At 40.3% G+C, this 18,627-nt stretch overlaps 1 protein-coding gene and 1 non-coding gene across 3 annotated transcripts; one reads left to right on the plus strand and one right to left on the minus strand.

Moving 5' to 3' along the window:
* Positions 1-1,458: 1,458 nt before the first annotated feature.
* Positions 1,459-1,530, minus strand: trnap-ugg (transfer RNA proline (anticodon UGG)). Its single transcript has one exon. It is a non-coding gene; the product is annotated as a tRNA-Pro (tRNA).
* A 1,272-nt stretch (positions 1,531-2,802) lies between these two features.
* septin2 (septin 2) lies at positions 2,803-17,829 on the plus strand. Of its 2 annotated transcripts, none has more exons than XM_032565463.1 (13): positions 2,803-2,957; positions 3,822-3,868; positions 5,862-5,976; positions 8,718-8,804; positions 8,903-9,026; positions 9,120-9,254; positions 9,971-10,088; positions 10,206-10,307; positions 10,411-10,556; positions 11,581-11,703; positions 14,038-14,098; positions 16,640-16,755; positions 16,831-17,829. In XM_032565463.1, exons 2-12 carry the CDS (start codon positions 3,845-3,847, stop codon positions 16,718-16,720), a joined length of 1,116 nt encoding a protein of 371 aa, XP_032421354.1. In that variant the 5' UTR covers positions 2,803-2,957; positions 3,822-3,844; the 3' UTR covers positions 16,721-16,755; positions 16,831-17,829. The 2 variants fall into 2 exon arrangements, with proteins under 2 accessions (XP_032421354.1, XP_032421355.1); XM_032565464.1 differs by having other exon boundaries at positions 2,804-2,957; positions 11,581-11,664.
* The last annotated feature ends 798 nt before the right edge of the window (positions 17,830-18,627 follow it).

Raw genomic sequence — 18,627 nt, forward strand, 5'->3', positions numbered from 1 at the left:
ACTGTCCTGAACTCTTTTTATAGTTCAGGACTGAGCCAGGACGGAGGGGGGTCTGGGGTTAGAGACGCTGTCACAACAGCAAGCTCAGATAAGCTCCCAGAGAGGAGACAGAAAAGCATCAAGTGAGCATATTTTTTTTCATGCACTTCCTGAGCAACTAGATAAAGATTTTGCACAAATAGTCTCAGGAAGACATATTAGTCTCATTTGACATCTTGAAAATCATTGGAACTATTTGCTGTTACATGATGTGTAGCCTGTAGAGGGAGAAAGAAGTGTCAAAGACTCAAAACTGCTACTCAAGCATAACGTTTCTTTTCTTGAAAGCAGAAGCGTCTTTCTCTTGAGCTTAAATGTATCGCAGCATCGTATAACCAGGTTACGACATCCTGCCTCGTTCTGGTACCAAAGAAAACTCCCACATCAGTCATCAATGGGTAAAGCTCCTTATGGAGTTGGAGTTGAAGATGTCATCAGACACCTGCTTCAACAAACTCACCTTTAGGTCTGATCTGTCAATTCCCTTAAAGATCTAGTCCAGTGTTTCCCAACCCTGGTCCTCAAGCCACACTGCCCTGCATGTTTTAGGCATTTCCTTGCTTCAGTCCAGCTGATTTCAATTGATCACTGATTAACAGGCGTTTGTTGAACTGCAATCAGTTGAATCAGGCACATTAAAGCAGGAAACCTCTAACATGTAGGACAGTGTGCCTTGAGGACCAGGGTTGGGAAACACTGATCCAGTTTATTAACAAGTCTTTATTTCAACAAACCCATCTGGACAAAACAGTGCAGCAGAGTGAGGATCCGATTTTAATTCCAGCGTATTTAACACAATTCAGCCTGAACTGCTTTGTCAGAAGCTCCAGGAACACAGGAGGAGGCCTCAACAATCACCTGGATATGACTACAGTTCACCTCTGAAAAATCCTTGATAAAATAAGTTACAATATTTTATTTCACTTTGGTTTTAGTAATGTATTTTGGATAGAAGTGAGCTGATTTAAAAAGATAACAAATTGAACTCTTTAATAAATAAGCCATTATCCATCCATCCATCCATCCATCCATCCATCCATCCATCCATTTTCTAACACCTTGTCCCTAGTGGGGTCGGGAGGGGTGCTGGTGCCTATCTCCAGCTAACGTTCAGGGCGAGAGGCGGGGTACAACCTGGACAGGTCGCCAGTCTGTTAAATAAGCCTTTATACGTACAGCAATTAGTTCATCCAACGAACAGAAACAAAAATAGTAATTCCAGCAGAATCCACAAGAGGTCAGGATAAACTAAATTCTATAGGCAAACATACCCCTTTTACGTTTCATCGTTTAGTTCCGTGCAATTATTTTTTATTCTAATTTTATATTCAAAAAGAGAGTAAAAGATTATCAAATATTCTCCGTGTACACTAGCAGCTATATTTTACTTATAAAAAAAAAAACTCACACAGAAAAACAGGGCTCGTCCGGGATTTGAACCCGGGACCTCTCGCACCCAAAGCGAGAATCATACCCCTAGACCAACGAGCCGGATGTAAGTAACATATAAAGTAGAGCTTATGAAATTAGTGATAGCCTCATTCAAAGGAAATGTATAGTTTTATTGTCATGACGTATTTCTATCTCTATTTAACAAGCATTAAATGTGTTTAATTTGTGGAAGTGACCGCTGTTTTAAAGCATTACTACAGATGATTTTTACATTCTTACTTCTTTTAGGTCTGATCTGTCTATTCCCCTAAAGATCTAGTTTATTAACAAGTCTTTATTTCGAGACAAAAAGTAGTCATCATACGTTTCGATTAATAAAATTAAATAAAAATAAACAAATCATCATATTATGTTATTAGTTATGTATAACTCATAATATAACCAATTAAAGAAGTACCCCTTATTTAAATTATTACTTAAACTTCATCACCAGTTAAAGAAGGGATTCCGATCTCTGGCCGAATGACTGGTACATCTCTACAAACTGTCTGGTAGAGCAGAGCAGGAACCATTATCTATCAAGTAAGAATTTTTTTTCAAAACAAACTTCCACTCAATTCAATGCGTTATTCTTTATTTATTTATCCCACATAGAAATTAAATGTCATAACTCATACAACCCAAGTCTTCAAAGAACGGATAGTGATGCTTCCAGCAGGAAGGATCTCTGGTAGCAGTCAGTCTCGCAACGAATCTGAAGCGGCCTCTGGCTGAAGACTGTTGCTGTCTCTTAACTGTAATGACATCCGGGCAGCAGAGACTATATTCTACATCAACATGTCCTGGATGACATCCAGATGATGCTTTAGATAATTTAGATAATTTTTAAAATATTTTTTAATACAATTTATTTCTTTACTATTATTGGATTCTTGCCATTAAATTTCTCTCATTTTGTACATTTTAAATGTGAATAATAAGTCTGTCTGCCAATAAATTGCACAATCTGTGAAATTATTAGTTATAGTCATAAATATGGACATAGGTATCTTGTAAAATAGTGAACTGTAATTTACTCCCAATAAACCAAAAAGTCCCACAAGCTTTAGCGTAATGAATAATGGTTTTACAAACTGAGCTGAATTTCAGAAATTTATCCAGCGCAGGCTGGAAATAAATTTTTTTTACATACACTATTTCCTTTTGTTAAAATGTTATAACTCTAATTCCATACTTTTAAGGACCATACAAAAATCAAAATACACAATTAAATTAGTGAGCCGATATTTTTGCATTAAAATGTGCTTGTAGCTGGTCCAGGACGGCAAGAACCGAGCTAACGGTACTGGCTGCTGACGGCTCCGCTCTCCCTCCTGGTGCATTGTGGTCTCTGTGCTAAAGGAAGCTGCTTGCACCGGAATCTGAAGAATTCGAGGTGTCCGCCAAGTCTGCGTTACCTCGGCAGCTCGTCTTTCCTCCCTCCGCACCTCTGTCTTATTCTTCAGCACCCTCCCTGCTGGCACACTGTAAGTTAACCCGACACTGTTCGGGATTTCATCTCTTATTTATCACCGAGTGTCTCTGGCGCGGCGTTAATCTCGGCTTGGTGAACTGACGACGCTAACATTAGCCGTACGAGATAACATCCCGCACCAGAAGCTACGCGGCTACATAAAGTCGGTTAACGCTGCGCAGAACTGCCTAATGAAGAATTAGTATGGGTTGGTAGTTCGATAACCACGATGGTTTATCTGTCCCGCTGACCTTCGTTAATGTAACTAAATAGCTGGGGGCTAATTACCCGGCTAATTTCAGTGCGCATTACATCATTAGCTAGCTAGTAATGCTCATTCTAAACTAAATTAGCCGAAATGAAACTAACTCAACCCCCTACACAAACCAAACTACAAGTATTTTCAAACGCATTAGAAGATAAATGTCATTTTCCACGTCTATCTTACATTATTTGCCTTTGATTCTCGATGTGGGTGTGTTCACATCCCAGCTTCAGCTCATTAAGACTGTTTTTGATAAAGTATACAAGATTACAGTAATCAGATACACAGAAGAAAGGCTCGTGAAGCAAATTACAGGGATGGGTGGATTAATTTAAGAGGCATATCTCAGTCTCTGAGGCTTAAAGTCGTAGTGCGGAATGGGGAGGCAGCTGCGATGGAGGGAAGCAGCTTTTTGTGGTGAGATGCAGCACTCTCAGCCATTCTGAGCAGACTTCCTGTCTCTCATACACTGAAGACTTTAACTGACAACATGAATAACTTGCAAGGCAGGAAATGGTTCAGAGGTGAAATGTGAGGACGCATTTTCAGCACTAATGGTGTTTCAGTCACTTTGTTCTTTAAGCAGTCTGTTAATTTTTTTTTTTTCTTCAGGTTGATCAAGGAGGAAAGAAAAAATGTCTCAGGCGGACAAAGCGAAGGTGAGCCATCGAAATGTCAAGGCTTGTTGTATTTCATGACCTCGCGAGGTGCGGGCATTACCAGATTCCTACTTCTCGTGATGCTCTGCTCTGCTCTGCTTCGTTGGCAGATCGACCTGATATAGCTTCTCCTTGTGCCTGAGTTGATAAGGTTTTTAAGTATTCCAGTTTATTCACTCTGAATCAGAACTGCATGCTGGGTTGCGCAGGTCTCATGACCAAACCAAACAACTTCTTGTAAAATCACGCAAAATGGATCTGTTACGATAAAAGAGTTGAAAAAAAAACCCACCAATCAGAGATTTCTGTGGCCAATTTCCAATGATTTCATAGCACTTTGACCAGCAAATACTGATGTTACAGATTTTTCTTTGACAAAAACCAGGAGAAAAAATGTGTTTGCTGTATAATTCAAACAGGAACAGTGCCTCTAAGAAGTATTCACCCTCTTGGATGTTTTACCCTTTCATTGCTTTTACAAATCAATCATGATCAACTAAAAAATTCCCTAATGTCAAAGTGAAAATGACAGATGAAAGTATGCATGCAGCATAGAAAGTGCATAAATATTCACCCCCTTGAAGTCTGTTTTTAGTTTTTGTTTGCAATCGCAGCAACTGAATGCTAGCTGAATATAGCATGAAGCGCTTCGGGGTCTGCTGCACTTGATCAGTACAAGTGTGGTCCAGTTACCATTTTCTATAATTCAATGTTCTACCCAAGATGATTTTGTCCATTGCCGTAAACTTTTGCATGATTGGTTTATTGTTTAACAGGTAGAAATGACAAAATTGATCAATTTAACGTTTTCAAGATGGAAACTAGCACCTCGTTGAATCCATAAGTAATCCAGCATGTTCAGACGGATTTGGACTAAATATTGGATTGAACTTTGCTGTGAAACTTTCAGCTTCCTGTTTTAAGTGTTTAAATGCAGCAGCTGAAAACTCCTGCTTCTTTTCCAGGAGATTCTTGCATCTTTTGTGCTTCCTCTGACTTCATGCTTCAACACCTCTCCAGCTGCATTACCATTGCAAATAATTCGCAAAAGTTTGTCAGCATTTTGCTAATGTCGGAAAAAAAACACAATTCTGTATTTTCCATTAAATAAGAAACGTAATTAAAATCGCAAATGAATAAGTTTGTCCATGCAGCAAGTCATTAAAAAACATGCAGCGCCATCATCCTTCGACTGTCGTCTTCTTTTTTGTGGTTTTCTACAGCGGTAACATCTGGTTGTTGATCATGTGACTCGTGTCATGTGAAGAAAGTGTTTCCATTGCAGTTTTGTGAAATAAACCGAATTTGATACTGGCAAAAAAGCAAAACAAAAAAACACTTCACCGTAATGCCAAAGTTTTTTTTATCAAAAAATTATTTTTTTCCCCAAAATTGCCACGTTTCCATTTAGCATATTTATTTTCAAAATGTCAAATTATATGGCCAAAGGAAACGCAAATATAGACAGAACACGGTGTACTCGGCATTGAACATCCACACTGAAGAGTGATGCTTTTAGCGCTTGGCTTCGGTTTGTTCACTGATTTGGAAAAAATGTTAGACTGGCTGGTCAAGCATAAAATCTGCATTACAATACCAAACGGTCAAACTTCAACTTCTCCTCGTTTCTCTGGAATGAATTCACACTTTAGTTATGTTTTGACCTGGAAACATGCAGCTCAGTGAGGGAGGAGCGATATCCATAGCTTTGTCTTCATTGTGTTTGAAATGGCCTTAGGTTGGGCCTTTGGGAACAGGGAATGTCTTTTGGAAATGATGCAGAGATGTTCCAGCCGCCGTGCTTCTGTAAATAAAATGTTTTTTCATAAGCCGATGTCTCCTCTGTGATGGCAGATGTAGGTCTTCTAATTGGCTGTCACACTATTGCCTGATTATATTCTGGTCTGGATCTAACTCCCAACAAGAATGTAGAAGGCCTCTGCCCTCAGTGTTGTTTTGGAACAGTCCTAACTTTCTCCCTGAACTCTCACAGCAGGGGCAGTTCACCAACCCAGAGACCCCGGGGTACGTTGGATTCGCCAACCTTCCGAATCAGGTTCACCGCAAGTCAGTCAAGAAAGGTTTTGAGTTCACCCTTATGGTTGTAGGTGAGTATATTGTTACTTCCCGTTGTGCGAAACTGGTTTTGTCAGGCCTGAGGAGCGATAGTGATGGCAAGTTTTTCACTGGGTAGTTTGAGCTTTTGTTCATATCTTCGAGTCACATGAATGTAGCTGCTCAGCCGGGCTGAGCGGCTGTGTTAACTCCTGATGTGTGTGTCCGTGTGAACCTCTGGGATTGTTGGGAAAGGGGAGGAAGACCGGGGTTTGGGGGAGGGAGGGTAGAAACTACCCCGAACACGGCTCATCCTTCTGCTTTAAAATAAACCAGAGGAATGCAGCCTGTCGGCCTCGAGGGACTGATTCACACAGCCAGGCCTTCTGCTCTGTTCACGGCAAGAATATTCACTTAGTGCTTATCTAGAGCAGGAATCTGGATCATAAGCAAATAGACTTTTCCTGTTTTTTCAGCATAGCTTATTATTCTTCCTGACAAGTAGCAGTGATGACGTTTCAATGAAAACAAAAAAAATGCTGAATCACCAAATGAAGACAGTGTTGGATTTTTGCCTGCATATGTTAATAATAACATAGTAACTTTTTACATGTTTCAGCCATTTTGATTCTGTCACTTGGTAAAGATTTAGTGGGAACCACGGGACAAGCATTTCTTCGTAAAACCCAAGCTGAGACACAGTATCTTGACTCGTTTCATTGGGGCCACTTAGCTTATGGTGAATATGTTCACATGAAGGTACAAATATTCCAGATGTGTTTAGTAACTCATCTAAAACTGGAAATTTAAACAAATTAGTCGGAAAGGCTGATAAATATTTGTAAAACCCATTGGTTAATCCGCTAATGTTCTAATTTAGCTTTTTTTTTTTTAAGCATCTTTGACAACATTTAGTGTAATTAGCTTCCCCTAAATTATTTTGTCTGGATAAATTCTAAAGTGCAGATTTACTTAGCTGTTTTGTAAATTTCATTTAAATAAAATTTGACATCTGTGTTGAAGTTTTATTTAAGAATTTTTCAAATAGTAGACGTTCATATTTTGGAGTGGGTGAATGTTTACCCGACGGTTCCGTTTCCTCTCCTCACGTTCTCCACCGGCGATGCGGTGCAGCAAATGACCTTTAATCTGTTCCCAGCAACAGTTAGCAAAACTTAACTGAAACCATGAGTGAAAGGTTTGTTCTAAAATTACCTCCTGAGTCACAAACCAATGGCAGTGTTAGTTAAAAATATTAGTGAGAGAAACAGAAGGGAAGAAATAATGAGATTAAGAGTAGGTCATGCCTTTCTAAATGACATTGTATGTTTAATTGGGAGGAAAAAACAATGATAAACATGAAGGATGTGGAAGGAATAAAAATGTAGAACATGTATTGATAAATTGTGAAATATGAAAGGGAGAAACTGAGAAAAATAACAAGGACAGCACAAGTAACATCACCTAACATCAGCGATGGATGATAAAACCGTCCCTCTTGACTCACGGGGGGTTAAATTTTGCTTCCAAAAGTGATCTGATGGGACGCTGGAAAAGACTGTTGATGTGTTCAAGTTGTGCTAAAAGCAGTTAGCCTATCAGGGAAGCTATTCAAGCCTAACATAGCATCTCGATGCTAAACATGTAGCAGCAGCACAGATGTCCCCAACGCTAATGTCAGCGTCCACAGTCTACATTTCTAAAGAAGCTCCATGAATGATCAGGAGGTTCTGAAACAATGGAAAGCTGATTGGGTAGAGTGGAACTTTGCTCCAGTCTGATGGTTGAATAACCTGAAAAACATTAAAAGCAACAAATTTCTTAGTTGTTGAGCTCGTATGTCTGTTTATTCGGTAATTTAGCAGCAAAAAAGAGTTTCTGAATTGAATATATTGCTTATTTCTTTGATACATTTTTGGATTTAGTTAGTCTGGGTCATCTGGGTTAGTGGAGTCAGACAATAGTCAGTTCATTAATCTCTGCTGCTGTCAGGACAGTAATGGAGGAAGCACAGTTCTATGTTCTGTAAAAAGCAGTGAAGGAAGAACACTGAAACATGGTTTCACTTCAGCATCGTCTGTGAATGTGGAATCTAGAGACAGTTTCAGGGTCTAACCTTTTGGGTTGTGACTAAACCAAGGTTTTGGAATGTGCTTGATAGACTTAGACTTACTTTATTGACATTGCACAAATACAGAACTGTTTTTGGAAACAAAAAGTTGCTTGGCTACTGGAGTACACAGACAAAATATAGAAAAACTATAAGTGTTCCTAAGCTCCCCTTTTATGCTACCGACTGTTTCTTCAGCAGTTGAGAGGATTTATAGGAAAGATTCGTATTAATTTAAGAAAAGTGTCATGTTTCAGGTTTTCCTGAAATTAAAACTTGTTAAACCCAGTCGTAGGGGCACCAGGTCAGTCATCCAGCAGCATTCCATGTTTTTGAGTTATAAAAATGTTTAAAGTTGACAGGAAATTTGAAAATATCTCTAGGTAATTATGTACTATTGGGAGACATTACTAACTATACCTAAACATGGACTATAAAGCCTTATAATAACAAACCAAGCCAAACTAAAATAAATAGAACAAACAATTCTCAACCTTGTGGGGGCGCAAATAAAGCCTGGTGGCCCTCCAGGCTTAGAATATCTGCCCTGTGTTTCTACATGATGGGCGGCCTCATGCAGAGTTATTTCTGTTTATTTCTCAGCCGTTTCTCGTTAAACCTAATTTTTTCTGCAGGTAATGTCGTGTAGCATGTATTTAAAGCGTGTTATCTTTTTGCTTAAAGGTGAGTCTGGGCTTGGAAAATCCACCTTGATCAACAGCCTTTTCCTTACTGATCTTTATCCTGAAAGAGTCATCCCTGGGGCAGCAGGTAGAATACACACACACACCTACACACACTTTTAATTCCATCTTAAATCTGCAGTTAAAGTCCTATACCGCCTGCATTGTGTTTTGTCTCTGCAATAGAAAAGATTGAGAGGACAGTTCAGATCGAAGCATCGACCGTAGAAATAGAGGAGAGAGGGGTGAAGCTCCGCCTCACCGTAGTAGATACTCCTGGATACGGAGACGCCATCAATAGCCAAGACTGGTAGGAAATCACTTTAACATCTAATGAGTAGATATAATTTTCACTTGCTCTCTGTTCAGATTTTATTGCCAATGTTTCCTTCTGTTGATCCAGTTTCAGCACCATCATCGCCTACATCGACGACCAGTTTGAGCGCTACCTCCACGACGAAAGTGGCCTAAACCGCAGACACATTGTAGACAACAGGGTTCACTGCTGCTTCTACTTCATCTCCCCTCTGGGCCACGGGTGTGTGCCTCTTTACACACAGACACACATGCAAACTCCGCTTATGTTAGAGTAAACGCTTCAATAAGTCAGCCCGATGTTCTTAATTTTAGGAGATCAGCTGATGTTTAAATAAGAAAGCCATCTTATGTATCTTTGCAAAATCAGCCACTGTCCCCTTTTTGCTCTCCAATGACAAATGGCTGACTGTAAGCCCCGCCCACCAGGTCACATCTGCATGCGCTCAGTTAACAATACTCACCCACTGTTACCATCTTAGCAACCTTGTTTCTATGTTTAGCAACTTTTCAGACAGAAAAATTGGTATCAGCCTAAATGGGAACTGTCAGGTCAGACTTTTTAAAGATTGGTGATCAGGGCCTGAAAAGCTGAAATGACTGGCACCAGATCATGTGTGATTTATATGGGATGGAAAGAATTACTTTTCCAGGTAGGTTGCAAAATTTCAAAAGATCTAGGTTAAATAGAAAAAAAATATTGTGGTAAATTGCTCAGGATTTGTCTCTTTGTACTAATTGTATTGCAGTTTGAGTTATTTACATGTTAAATGTACACCACGACTCCTGTTTGATTGAGTTTTGATCATGTATGTTTGGTTATGCTAAGGAAAGCTTGGGAAAGAAAACAAAATCAGTGATTGGCCTGAAAACTGCAATCGGTGCAGAATCATTTTTCTCTTAATATTTGCTGACATCTTGGTTTCCTGTCCAAACCAGCCTGAAACCTCTGGATGTCCAGTTCATGAAGGCCATCCACAACAAGGTGAACGTGGTTCCGGTCATCGCCAAGGCCGACACGCTCACCCTGAGAGAGAGGGAGAGGCTGAAGCGCAGGGTAAAGAGTTCGCCACGGCTCCACTTCCTGACTCACCATCGCAGCAACTGGGAATTGTATCTGGAATGGCTTCATAACTCACTGTTTTTCTCCTTCTCTTTTTTTAATAATGCTAAGATTCTTGATGAGATCGATGAGCACGGTATCAAGATCTATCACCTCCCCGACGCCGAGTCGGATGAAGATGAAGACTTCAAAGAGCAGACCAGGATCCTCAAGGTTGTTGATTCTCCACACAGCAGCTTAAAGTCAAAAATAAAGTCATCTTTTCACTTCAGGACGCGTTCCATTTGTAACATGATATGCGACTTCTCTTGTTTAGGCTAGCATCCCATTTGCAGTGGTGGGCTCCAACCAGCAGATTGAGGCCAAAGGGAAGAAGGTCAGAGGTCGCCTGTACCCGTGGGGCGTGGTGGAGGTGGAGAACCCGGAACACAACGACTTCTTGAAGCTGCGGACCATGCTGATGTAAGAGAGCAAAGAGCTGAAACTACAGCTGTCATGATAACAAATTTTTCTGGACGATAAATTGTCCCAGAAATGATTGTGATAAACAATAATGTTGCTTTGAGATCATTTTCAAGTAATATATTGAATTTTATAATAATGCAAATTCATTCTCTTAAAGACAAAAAAACCTTTCGTTTTGTGAAGAACACTTCACGCTGAAACTGTGGAAGCTATCACAAATACCCAGAATAAAAACACAACAACCAAAAAAGAATCAAATAAAAAACAGAAATAAAAACCACATACATGCAAAAGCATGAATGAAATGAATTATGAAGTCTCTGTAAGCAAATTTGCTCTTCAAAAAAAAATCGTCGTCAGAATGGAAATTATCGACTTCATTTTAATTTATCGTGTGATTAATAGATTAATTGCAACACACTTAGTTCCCTATGATATACCTACATCTAATTCTTGTAGTTTGGTGGATTTCATTAATTTTTTTTTACAATTACGGATTTCTACAAAATGATACAGTTTTTCCAGATGTTTCAGACAGTAACAATCTGAGAGTCTTTACTGTGCTCATTTCAACACTTTGTTTTTTAAGGTGCTTGAACTCTGTTAACATTTGCCTCTGGGAAATTCTCTGGAAGTACCTGGAATCCGGCAAGGGTGTTTGTTGAGATTGTAAAGCTTCATCTTTTAAATTTGGGGCCTCTTGTATACTCAAGATTTTTGTTACATACTGTATGCACTGTTTGAAGAAATAAAAGCAGTGTATACAGTAAAGCAGAGCAGGACCAAACTGCCTGTTTCTACCGTAGAGCTACTCTGTTACTCTGCTAGTAGCATATAGCTCTTGAAAAGGGGAAGACGACATTCCTCCCATTGCATAATTGACTCCATTGACTTCAGGCTGCTGCCATCTTAAAGAAACACAGACGACAAATCTTTGTTTCTCCCTTAGAGGGAAAACCGTCCGGCCTAAGTCTGTGTAAATATCTGTGAAGCTCCTAACTTGGTTGCTGTTTTCCCACAGAACCCACATGCAGGACCTGCAGGAAGTGACCCAGGACCTGCACTATGAGAACTTCCGCTCGGACCGCCTCAAGCGGGGTGGCAGGTTGTCCTCCCATGGTTACGTTCTGCCTATGTCTCCTGCGTACGTACCTGTCTGCCTGCCTGCTCTGTCTCACCTCCCCCACCTCCAAACAGCAAACCTCCACCGATGACATGCTAGGTTTCACAAGCTGCGTTTTTATCGCAAATGTGCGCAAATCTGTCAATATTCTGCTAAAGTTAGGGAAAAACACAATTTCGCAGTTGCTGCGTTTCAGTTAAAAAGGAAAATGAAATTTAAATCCCATGTGAATAAGCTAGTTCACGCGATAAGTCATTAAAAATAATGGCAGCCACGGATGTTAACCTGGATTCAACACGTTGGAATGGAACACAACGTTTTATAAACCGAGAGCCTTGGTAAAGCCGACTGCACATTGTCCAAAGAACACATAAACAAACCATCGTCCTGCTACCACTTCCTGTCGTCTTCTTCATTGTTTCCGCCAGTAGTAACATCCGGCTGTTGATCACGTGACTCGCAATGCGAAAAAAGTTTTTCTACTGCACTTTTGCGGAATACATCTATTTCAATTTGGCCTAAAACCGATCTCATCCTAGTGAAAAAACGTTTCATCAAAAAACATGAGTTTTTTTTTTCTAAACTGGCACATTTCAGTTAAGCAAATTTATTTTCGTAATTTCAATTTGCACAATTCTGTACTGAACGGAAACGCAGCTATGGACACCTGGTGGGTATCAACATGGTTGAATTTAGCACTTTAGCATTACCTACAGCTAAATAATACGTTAGCAATAGCAAAACTACTTTAGGGTTAGCGCAGCTAACTTTTTAGCTAGCTGCATCCATTTTCCTTTGGTAGCTGTATGTAGAACTGATGCTATGAGTTGTAGACTTTTTTTTAAGAATTAGTTCTGCTGTTGATGACAAAGCATGTGTAGTTGGTGTCTGTAGATTAGAATCAGGATGAGTGTGTGTGGTGCAACATAGTTTGGTTCCATCATGGTTTAACCCTTGAATAGACGAGCTGGTTTAGCTCTGTGTTCTGGCGTCAACCACAGGAAGTGGTTTTTGCTGTCTGACTGCTCCGCCATCTGTCCACTGATGGCTGTGCTGGTCTCCACTTGTGGCGAGGGGGAGGTAATGTTTTTATCATTAGAGGGGAGGCAAGCTGTTCCCCGGACTGCGGCACTAATTACTGCTTCTTATGGATCTTCCTGCTTTGGACTCTTTTAGATATTTGTCTTGGAGACAAACGTTTCCCTCTGCAACAAGAACACTAACCCACTAACCGTTTTCCCTCTCTCAATGTGGCTTTTGTCTTATTTCCCTAAAGCTGCTTAAAGCTGGGTAACAAGCGCTTCCTCGCATAGTGTTTCTGAGCAGACTGTGTTAATAAATAAATCAGTGCACAAAGCAAATGGCACCATATTAACCTCGCTTCCTGCTTTCAGCTTCATTTATTTTGTGTTTGGATAAAATATTACATGTTGGTAATGCAGCCCATGGTGAGTGAAGAGAGGAAAATTACAATGAATGACTAATTTATGAAACAATTATTAAAATTAGGAATGAACCAATCCACTTTTTTACGTTTGATATCGATATCTGCGGTTTAGTATCGGCCAATACGATCCGATACTGAAACACGGCTGCATTGACTTAAAATGTTCATTTTTTTTAAAACACAGACATAAATGCACTGAATTACAAATTAATTTGATAACTGTGCACTTAAATACACCAACAGCTTCACAAGCTTTGGTCAAACATGTGAAACAACTTTCATTTGTTCACTCAGAGTAAAACATCCAATGTAAAATAAATAATAAACAAACTGAAGCTGACAAAACCAATAGATTGATTAGGTTGGTCAAAGATTTAAATAATAAACTGCAACAAACCTTTTAAATGGTTCAGAAAGTGAAAATAGGGATTCTAAATATAATGTAAGAAGGCATGATGTCAGAGCACAAAGCATAGAATTAGACTGAATAGACCTGCTCTTGTGCACATTCACCAACATCCGATCAAGAGGTTTTTTTCCAGTATTGGGACCGATACAGATATTAATATTGGATCGGTACATTTCTAATCTTTAATTTAGTTTTTAAACTGGAAATAAATACACAAATTATTAATTAAATGTAGAATTAATTGCACGTTCCTCAAATAAATGTATTAATTTCATGTTTGAATAAATTATTTCAAGGTTTTTTTTATTTTTTAATTGAAATCAAAACATTTAATTCTTCAATTATTTTTGTATTTATTTTCAGTTTTAGACAAATTAACACATTTAAAGTAATTACTTTATAAATTATTTGTTCATTGTAATTCGGCTCTCTTCACTCTCCATCTCCATGGCAACCAACAGTAACATGAAGCATGACTGAAGTTGTCTCACCTGTGCAGGAAGGCCCCGGAGCCAGAGGAAATGGACAAGGACATGATTCTGCAGGAGAAGGAGGCTGAGGTTAGAGTCTGACCACTTTATGAAGTGCATTATTCATGCATACTTCTATCTTTATTTTCATAATAGCCATACTTTTTGTGAATACACTTATATATTGGAAAAACTGAGAATTTGCCAGAAAAAATCAAAAAGATTTCAGAAATTTTTTTTCTAGCAAATTTTCGATTTCTGGAGCTCAGAAATGTGAGATTTTCTGTAGGAATTTGCTCTTCTATTTTTATATACAGTGGCCCTAATGTGCCGTCATACTTAAGCCAATATTTTAGGAAGGTGACAATATAAAAACTTATCCAGTACTGGCCTAGAAACAATCCCGGAGGTTTTCCCCATCCTCCTCGTCTCCCATGGAAACCTTGAGTTCAAGTAACACAGATTCATTCGATGCCGTTTCCTGCACGGCATCGGGCCATCCTGTCGGATTCATGGCCAAAGCTGATTTCCTGTGAAACCGAACAGACCCACCACAACAAAAAGCTGGAGTCTTTAGAGCCAGATGGAAACTAAAAGATCCGGACCAGGAGTCTGAAACGTTTATAATCCAAACGGACATTTTTGTCCTCAGTCCAGCTGAATAAAAATCATTTAGAGCCACTAATGGTACATGACCTCTCAGGAAATAAAGACATTATCAACAGCTCATCTGAATGAAGGATTTATTTCTCTATTCATGTTATGTTTGAATGGTTTCTTCCATCTCTGATTGGCTGGTAATTGGTTCAAGTGGAAAATCAATCAAGTCCTTTCATTTTTTTAGGCTAATTTAAGATAGTCTCCATAAACTACACTGCTCAAAAAAATAAAGGGAACACTTAAACAACACAATATAACTCCAAGTAAATCAAACTTCTGTGAAATCAAACTGTTCACTTAGGAAGTAACACTGATTGACAATCAATTTCACCTGCTGTTGTGCAAATGGAATAGACAACAGGTGGAAATTATTGGCAATTAGCAAGACACACTCAATAAAGGAGTGGTTCTGCAGTTGGGACCACAGACCACTTCTCAGTACCTATGCTGTCTGGCTGATGTTTTGGTCAGTTTTGAATGTTGGTGGTGCTTTCACACTCGTGGTAGCATGAGACGGACTCCACAACCCACACAAGTGGCTCAGGTAGTGCAGCTCATCCAGGATGGCACATCAATGCGAGCTGTGGCAAGAAGGTTTGCTGTGTCTGTCAGCGTAGTGTCCAGAGGCTGGAGGCGCTACCAGGAGACAGGCCAGTACACCAGGAGACGTGGAGGAGGCCGTAGGAGGGCAACAACCCAGCAGCAGGACCGCTACCTCCGCCTTTGTGCAAGAAGGAACAGGAGGAGCACTGCCAGAGCCCTGCAAAATGACCTCCAGCAGGCCACAAATGTGCATGTGCCTGCACAAACGGTTAGAAACCGACTCCATGAGGATGGTATGAGGGCCCGACGTCCACAGATGGGGGTTGTGCTCACAGCCCAACACCGTGCAGGACGCTTGGCATTTGCCAGAGAACACCAGGATTGGCAAATTCGCCACTGGCGCCTTGTGCTCTTCACAGATGAAAGCAGGTTCACACTGAGCACATGTGACAGACGTGACAGAGTCTGGAGACGCCGTGGAGAGCGGTCTGCTGCCTGCAACATCCTTCAGCATGACCGGTTTGGCAGTGGGTCAGTAATGGTGTGGGGTGACATTTCTTTGGAGGGCCGCACAGCCCTCCATGTGCTCACCAGAGGTAGCCTGACTGCCATTAGGTACCGAGATGAGATCCTCAGACCCCTTGTGAGACCATATGCTGGTGCGGTTGGCCCTGGGTTCCTCCTAATGCAGGACAATGCTAGACCTCATGTGGCTGGAGTGTGTCAGCAGTTCCTGCAAGATGAAGGCATTGAAGCTATGGACTGGCCAGCCCGTTCCCCAGACCTGAATCCGATTGAGCACATCTGGGACATCATGTCTCGCTCCATCCACCAACGTCACGTTGCACCACAGACTGTCCAGGAGTTGGCTGATGCTTTAGTCCAGGTCTGGGAGGAGATCCCTCAGGAGACCATCCGCCACCTCATCAGGAGCATGCCCAGGCGTTGTAGGGAGGTCATACAGGCACGTGGAGGCCACACACAATACTGAGCCTCATTTTGACTTGTTTTAAGGACATTACATTAAAGTTGGATCAGCGTGTAGTGTTATTTCACTTTAATTTTGTGTGTGGCTCCAAATCCAGGCCTCCATTGGTTAATAAATTTGATTTCCATTGATGATTTTTGTGTGATTTTGTTGTCAGCACATTCAACTTTGTACAGAACAAAGTATTCAATGAGAATATTTCTTTCATTCAGATCTAGGATGTGTTATTTGAGTGTTCCCTTTATTTTTTTGAGCAGTGCATAATGGTAAGCAAACTCCATTTGAGTTTGCTTTTTGTCTGAACAGTCGTAGATTTTGTCGTTTTGATGTTAGTCAGGTGTCGGAGATCTGTGATGTGTTCGATTTGCAGGGGTTTTTTGTCGCTCCTTGTTTTAAGTTCAGATTCCATGTCACACCTCTGGATGTTCTGTGTCATGCAGCTGAGGAGAATGCAGGAGATGATCGCTAAGATGCAGGCCCAAATGCAGAACCAAGGAGAGGGAGATGGTCAACACGTGTAGGAGGAAAAAAAAAACACAGGCAAACATCGTCTTTGGTAAGCATCAAACCAGGAAGTGCGCTCTGGTTTCTGTTCCCATAGCGATGTAACTTTCTTATCGTCTCCTTTCAGGTGGATTTCAACCGCCGACCAACTGACCCCTAATGTTTAGTTCCAGATAGAATCTGAGGTCGTCTTCTTTTTTTTTTTTTTTACATTTAGTTTGATATACTCAGTGTTATGTTTATGTATTTACATATAAAACTTTATTTTCTTTCTATTTTTTTATGTATCCTTTTTTTTTTTTTAACATATACTTAGATGAAGTCGAGTCATCCATCTCACTGCGATGGTGGCCCACGTTTCTGGGATGTTTCTGTTACGTTTATTTAATTTGTGGACGACTTCTGTTCAGAAAGCCAAAGTTTTGCTGCATCTGTTCAGAGGTTTATGAAAAATAATTCCTGGGAGAGCCAACTATGGTGGGAACTATTAAAATGCCTATAACCCCCCCTTTTTTAACCTAATGTTACACATATATGAATTTTCCATTTAATAGGACCTATCCTGCTCAGTGTTACCCAGTTTAAACTCTCTAACATGTAAGTGTTCAGAAGGCGACAGTTTAAAAGCATTCAGCCTCATCAGGTAGAAGTCAAAGGTTTTTATTCAGGCATAGTTGAAGTCAGGTTTTTATCCAGTAGTGCTGGTCTCAGATCAGTGTAGCCATATTAAAACTGCCTTTCACTGTGGTTAAGCTGAGGCTTCTAACAGTCTTCCTGTGCACCTGACTGAAGTACCGAGGCGTGACGTCTGTTTGGTGCTTTAAACTAACCGGGTGCTTTTACTCTCATGTAAAATGTGACGTGGCGCAGCAGTAGCAGTGAGTGTGTTCTGTTTTAGATGGAAGTGGTGAATTGTGGTGGTTTAACCCTGAACTCGTCCCAGCTGCTGAGAGCTCTGGGGTCGGGAGGCGACCCGGCGGGGCCCAACGTTCCTCAAACCAGCCAAGATTTGGGTTCTCCACATTCCTCTTTCGTGCTGTTTCTACCCAACATTTTAAGTACCAAATATTGTTCTTTATGCATATATTGAATAAAAAAAATGTTTATTAAACTTTCAACAAACTCACTTGTAATTTGGATTTTTATTTATCTTTACAATCTTTAAAATAGTGCGGGGCATGTTTCCCATCAGGCCAACCGAGACTCATCACACAAACAGCCCTGAACCTTTAAAGGGCCAGTATTATGTAAAATCCACTTTCGTTTTAACATGTTATGTCATTCCCTCATCAAACATACCTGAGTAATTGATTTTTTTCATGCATGTTTGAGTAATCCTTTAATCTCCCTTAAAACCATTCAGCTGTTCGAAACACCTGGGTAGACCTAGCTCCGCCCGCGAGGATGAAGTTCGGCCTCAGTGCTGCAGTTTCCAAGCTTCCAAACAGAGCAGCCCACCCACCACTCGGCTCCTTCAGACTAGCAAGCAGCAATTAGCAAACACCTGGTGGAGCTGCGCATCTGCTGAGCTCATTATGAATGCCGATGTGAAGTTTCAGGGGAGTATTTAAAGAGACAGAGGCCCAGTTTCAAGGTGTTAAATTAAACAAATTTCTTTTAAGTCATATTTGATACATATGAAGCATTGTTATAGCAACTGAAGGTTGAACCTGGAAAATACCATCAATCATGACACCAAAGTTTCTAGTTATCTTTAATGACAGGGATTTCACTCTTTAGATGCCCCTAAATATGACTGATCAGTAATCATGCTCCAAATCCTCAGCTCACTATGAGGGGGAAAATGGGAGTGCATTGAACAAATTTCATTTTGTAATGTCAACATGTCCCTTTTTAATGGAGTTTCTATGAATAAAAGTAGGCATGGTGATAGTAGGGTACATAGTGCAAGAAAGACAGGAGA

Source organism: Xiphophorus hellerii, chromosome 6 (assembly GCF_003331165.1).
Source record: "Xiphophorus hellerii strain 12219 chromosome 6, Xiphophorus_hellerii-4.1, whole genome shotgun sequence".
Classification (NCBI taxonomy): Eukaryota; Metazoa; Chordata; class Actinopteri; order Cyprinodontiformes; family Poeciliidae; genus Xiphophorus; species Xiphophorus hellerii.

Excerpts from the sequence above, each read along its gene's own strand:
- septin2 (XM_032565463.1), top strand. The coding sequence starts at position 3,845 with ATGTCTCAGGCGGACAAAGCGAAG. Across the intron at positions 9,255-9,970 it reads ATCTCCCCTCTGGGCCACGG|CCTGAAACCTCTGGATGTCC; the intron begins GTGTGTGCCTCT and ends TGTCCAAACCAG. Across the intron at positions 10,089-10,205 it reads GGGAGAGGCTGAAGCGCAGG|ATTCTTGATGAGATCGATGA; the intron begins GTAAAGAGTTCG and ends AATAATGCTAAG.